The sequence below is a fragment of the Bos taurus genome, chromosome 4, assembly GCF_002263795.3.
Source record: "Bos taurus isolate L1 Dominette 01449 registration number 42190680 breed Hereford chromosome 4, ARS-UCD2.0, whole genome shotgun sequence".
Taxonomy (NCBI): Eukaryota; Metazoa; Chordata; class Mammalia; order Artiodactyla; family Bovidae; genus Bos; species Bos taurus.
Window position 1 is genome coordinate 11,242,296 of NC_037331.1, and position 5,474 is coordinate 11,247,769.

General features: G+C 40.3%; 1 protein-coding gene across 1 annotated transcript; it reads left to right on the forward strand.

Annotated features, from left to right (window-relative positions):
• The first annotated feature begins 237 nt into the window (after nucleotides 1-237).
• GNG11 (G protein subunit gamma 11) lies at nucleotides 238-5,257 on the forward strand. Its single transcript, NM_001024523.1, is given in 2 exon segments — nucleotides 238-558; nucleotides 4,834-5,257. Coding segments are annotated over 2 exon segments (222 nt in total). The 5' UTR covers nucleotides 238-462; the 3' UTR covers nucleotides 4,960-5,257.
• The last annotated feature ends 217 nt before the right edge of the window (nucleotides 5,258-5,474 follow it).

Below are 5,474 nucleotides of genomic sequence, written 5' to 3' on the forward strand. Positions count from 1 at the left end.
AGGAACAAAAAGTAAAACTTTTGTTGTTTCTCCAGGAAAGTGGACTAGCTCAACTCCTACCCTTGGGCCGCAGCCCAGGAGGGTCCTCCCGCGGGCGTGGCAGGGTCGGGAGCCCGGCCGGGTCGGGCCAGCATCCCCGCGGGAGACCGCTCAGTGCGCAGCCTCTCTGCCTCTTCGGGCCGCCTTTGCAAACTCAACCCTCCCCGGGCTCCCAGGGGCAGATCTCCTGGTGTTGTGAGGACCTGACCAAAAGGGCAGGAGTTTTAAGATCCTGGGACGCTAGGGTGAGCTGGCGTGGGGGGATCTCGTCCGGGCGCTGGGGACCGCCGCTGGGAGAGGCGGTCACCTTCTGCGCGGGCGGGGCGCGCAGGCAGCACAGTTAGTTCGGGACGCGCCCTGGTTTGCGGCACTTGCAGCCGCTCCACTTCCAGAGCTGTCCCTGAGCCCAGTTCTAGGGCGAAAATGCCGGCTCTTCACATCGAAGATCTGCCAGAAAAGGAAAAGCTGAAGATGGAAGTTGAGCAACTTCGCAAAGAAGTTAAGTTGCAGAGACAGCAGGCAAGTTGGATGTCCCAGAATATTTCCTTATGTGAAATGAACCAAGATTGGTGTTGTCCAGTTTGTTGCAGTAAAACAAATAGTTTCTTGGCTCTTGGGTGGGTGTGGGGGGTGGGGGGGAGAGTTGTTTGTTTCTACGGTGGTGCTTGAGAATTGCCTGTTGATGTGGGGAGATCATAGGAGGTTAAGGAGAGCAAGGATATCATGAGTAATTTAAAGCCAAATGTTTGAGGATGAGAACAAGCGAGAAATTCTGCCAGCTATTAGATAGTTGATTTTAAAAACCCAAGCTGTAGGGAAAAGGCAGATGGCTGTTTAGTTCCTTGATCTTTTTCATAATGGGAAAGAATAGCTTTTAAAAGTTAGATGGGTTTTTGTTTGTTTGTTTTGGCTTTGGCTTTCTTAATCACAATGGGTCTTGAATTATCTAGTTTTGAGTCTTCATCAGGGGTCTCCAGTGTGATGAGCAGTCCACTGGGACTTGGGAGCAAAACATTACAGTATCCATCTTTGTTTATAAACTTCTTCCCTTTATAATTTCCACTTTATGGTTTGTAAGTATGCACAGTGAACTAATACCTATACAGTAGTATCTGTATTTATTTATAAATAACTATACATATACTGTATACAAACATTCTTTTTTGTTATTATGATTAGAAATTTTAGAGACCACTGAAGTGATCACAGATTTTGTGAGAATGTATGTGCCAGTGTTCAGAAGTCTCCACTGAAATTTGTTGGAGACTTTGTCATTTTTATTTCAAGTTTTTACTGGTAATACAGGCCTTCATTCCTTCCCCTTTTCCTCAATCAGGCAACCTGTAGTCCAGGAAAAGGTTTTTGGATAGATATTTTTTAAGATAAATGATGTAGTTCTTTCTCCCCAGCAAGAAGAATTTAAACTGACTTTGTGGTTTAATACTAGAAAAAGTTAAGGAAAACAATGGAAAGGAAGTGGGTATGGAGAATATGTTCACTTACCTTCCTGCTTTAGTTACGATAACTCTATTCGTGACAAGTCTTTTTATTCAGAAGGCACATTTTGAATATTTGGAAGATGCAGGCTTTGGGGGGGTATTTTTAATACACTTCCTTTCTCAAATGTAATCTGTAACTTCCAAATCCCTAGTCTTCCAGAATTTTGAAGTTCAAAGTCCTTTCTGTACATGTTGAAAGTTTTTGTAGCTTTAAAAATACTGCTGTGTTTAAAGGAAAAACCAAAGTTATAGGACAAAGTGAATAGGCTTGTTTCTTGAAACTTTTAAGAGACCCATTTTGTGTATGGCAAAACCCGTCTGTTAGCCACTTAGATCTTTTTGACACAGTGAATCGTAGAGGTTACATATTAAACAGAGTTGCATGGATTGAAGTAAAGCGTTGTCTGTGCCAAATTGGAATATTTTAATATTTTGTATCACAATGCAGAACTTATAGGGGGAAAAAAAAAGAGATGTGTCCTCCACTTACCTAAAGCTTCAAATTAGAAATTGGGCAAGGGTCTAGATGCAGTTAGGGCTTCCCTGGTAGCTCAGCTGATAAAGAATCTGCCTGTAATGTGGGAGACCTGGGTCTGCCCACACTTCTCATAACAACTACCAGTAAAGAGGACAATGAATCATATATTTATAAATCATTCAGAGGTAGGACAGTCTCTTAAACCACTTAGGAAATAAAGTCTTGCTCAGTTCTGTACCCCTTCATTGGCACCAGAAATGCAAGAAGTAATTTCCGCATCATTACTACTACCCTAGTTGTCCAGGATTTCTCATCTCTCCTGTTGTCGGACTTCTCAGGAGCGCAGTGGTAAAGAACTTGCTCGCCAACACAGGAGATTCAAGAGATGAAGGTTCAGTCCCTGGGTGGGGAAGATCCCTTGGAGAAGAGAATGGCAATCCACTGTAGTATTCTTGCCTGGAGAATCCCATGGACAGAGGAGTCCATGGGGGTTGCAAAGAGTTGGACACAACTGAGCAATTAACACTTGCACACTTCACTAAATGCAGCAGACTGTGTGGAAGTTAGAGGTATCGTTCGTCAGCAGTTCCCCCCTTCCAGCTCTCCACCTCCACTCCTTAGGACACATACTACTGGAATTACTTTCTTGGGGAGAAGGAAGAGAAGGAAGAAAACTTTCAGGGAAACCTTAGAGGACAGAGGGAGAAACATCTAAGTCCTAATAGTAAGATTCCACCATTTTATTATGCACTTTGAATTATAACATGTCCATGCTAGAAAAACATTATGGCTCTTAGAGATCATTCAACCCTTTCACTTTGAAGGATTAAAAAACCAACCTGAATTCCAAGAAGGCTAACTAGCTCCTTATTTGAGACCCCAGAGACAATGATAGAGACATTATTAAAACACTAAGACACATATCTTCTGATGCCCAGTCAATAAACTGTTAATATCTGAGCTGTGTGTTCTGCTCAGGCCAGATTCACAGGCTGAATTCTGGCTTGTAGCTAATTGTTGTTCAAACGTATCCTCTTGATCATGGAAGGAAATACATCAGAGAAGCCATTGTTCACTTTTGGAGATTACACATCTTTTTGGACACTTAATGAAGAAGGCTCGGTAACACATAACCATTTAGGGAAACATGAGTCTAATTTTCTTAAAAACTATTTTTTAGCCTTTCTTTTTTGATATAGACCATTTTTAAAAGTCTTCATTAAATTTGTTACAGTATTGCTTCTGCTTTATGTTTTGGTTTTTTGGCCAGGAGGCATGTGAGCTCTTAGCTCCCCAAGCAGGGATCAAACCTGTACCCCCTGCACTGGAAGGCAGTCTTAACCACTGGACTGCCAGGGAAGTCCCAATATGAGTCTTACCTGCAAATTTCTCAGTGGTCACAGAGCGCAGCTTATGGATACTTATGTCATCACCTCTGAGAATTTACTTAAAATTCCCGCACAATGATTGTCCGTAAATGTTACCCGAGAGAATGATACTTGTAAGGATTTTATTTTGCCACATTTTAACTGTGTTGCCTAGTTTTAAATTTTATTTTCAGAGGCTTCCACACTGATGTACCAAGAAATCTTTGAGGTGTGAGAGTAAAATGTTTTTTATTTTTTAAAAATTTTAATTGCAGTACAATAGACGTGAAACATTGTGTGAATAATTTTAGGCATATAACATAGTGATTTGATATGTGTGTATATTGCAAAATGATGTCTTTTTGGTTGTCTTAAAGTCTGATCTTTTAATAATTTCTAGTTTGTGTTTTATGGTTATACATGATGTATTAACACAGTAGTAACTTCACTTAGGTATAAGTGAATAATTATGTACATTCTCGGCTACATATGCAGACATTTTTTAGCGATCAACATTGAAACAGTTTGGAGATTACTAATCTAGATAACAAAATCAGTGGGAACATTGCCTAGTTAGTTAAATAAAATAAAATTAAAAAAAGAGGACTCCATTAGAATTTTCTGGAACGTCTATAATTTTTACTTATTTCTTACTAGTTAATGCAGATCCTCATTAAGCAGTAATCTTTTTTTTTTTCCTCCTTGCCTTTTTACTCCCCTCAATCACTCTTACAAACTGTCTCTTAAGGATAGGCTTTTTGAAGAAACTGTTCAATCCTTTCTCCACTCAGAAAAAGTTTACACTACTTACATAAACACAAGCCTCAGATAAGCCTTTTCTTATGATCAGTTCTGCACAGAAACACAGGTGGAGGGTTGGGGGGAGAGGAAGATGAAGGGATCTGGGGGTGCTGCACGTGGGGTGGGGAAACTTTGGGACAAACTTTAACTTTTCCAGATCAGACTTTCTCCAATGCTTCTATCATTCTGTGAAATTGAAGAACCTGGCACATACTCAGTAAAGTGAGAATTTTTGCAGGAAACACCCCAAAAGCTATTTGGGGAGTAGCTGCACTGCAACAATTCATTAGCATGGAAAATTGAAAGTGGAGTATGTTTCAGTTCCTCAAATATTGTGGACCTGCCATCATTATATTTTAGCAGAGGAAGGAAATCATGAGACATAGTGGATAGAAACTGCTGGGGATAATATTTTTAATACAGTGACTTTCAAACTTTCTTGATGCTACTGTAGTAAGAAATCTATTTCATATAGACTATATCATTCATATATATTGTATAGGCTCTGTGCTGCACACTAATATTTTCGTCTGTTCTATTTGATTTTTAAAATGCTGGTTGTATCCAGTTATGTCAGTTTCACTAAAGGGTGGTGACAAAGTTTGAACAATCCTGATTCTTTTTCTTCCTTCCCTCCTTTCTCCTTAAGGTGTCTAAATGTTCAGAAGAAATAAAGAACTATATTGAAGAACGTTCTAGAGAGGATCCTCTGGTGAAAGGAATTCCAGAAGACAAGAATCCCTTTAAAGAAAAAGGCAGCTGCATTATTTCATGAATAACTGGGGAGACACTTCCTCCTCAGTGGAAGAGGTCGTTTGTTGTCGTTTTCCAAAATAAAACCAACCCCCTTTTAAAGGAGTAACAATGAAATTTAAATGAGACTTTCCTAAGCGCTCACCTAGATGTGGTCTTGTCTGAAAGCTGTATGCCTCTCATCCCTGTGCACCACACACCCCTTTTAAGAGGACAGAGAGCATCTGATGTGCGATTATGGGAATAAGGACACCACTTGTGCATGACACACCTCTTTCAGTATATTGCTTGACGCCTCAAATAAAGTTTTATCTCTGCAGAAAGAGTGTTGGCAACTTCAGAACGCTTTCTCTCTCTCTCCCTCTTTTTTTTTTTTTTTTGTATTACCTTTGATACTTCTCCCCATAACCTTTCAGCTGTTTGGGACCTGTCTAAAGATGAAGTGGTTTGACAGACCAGGTCTCAGATCCAGCTCTCTCTGCTTCGAATCTCAGGAGGTTTACAGCACTGAGTTCTGACTCCTAGAATGTTTTCATC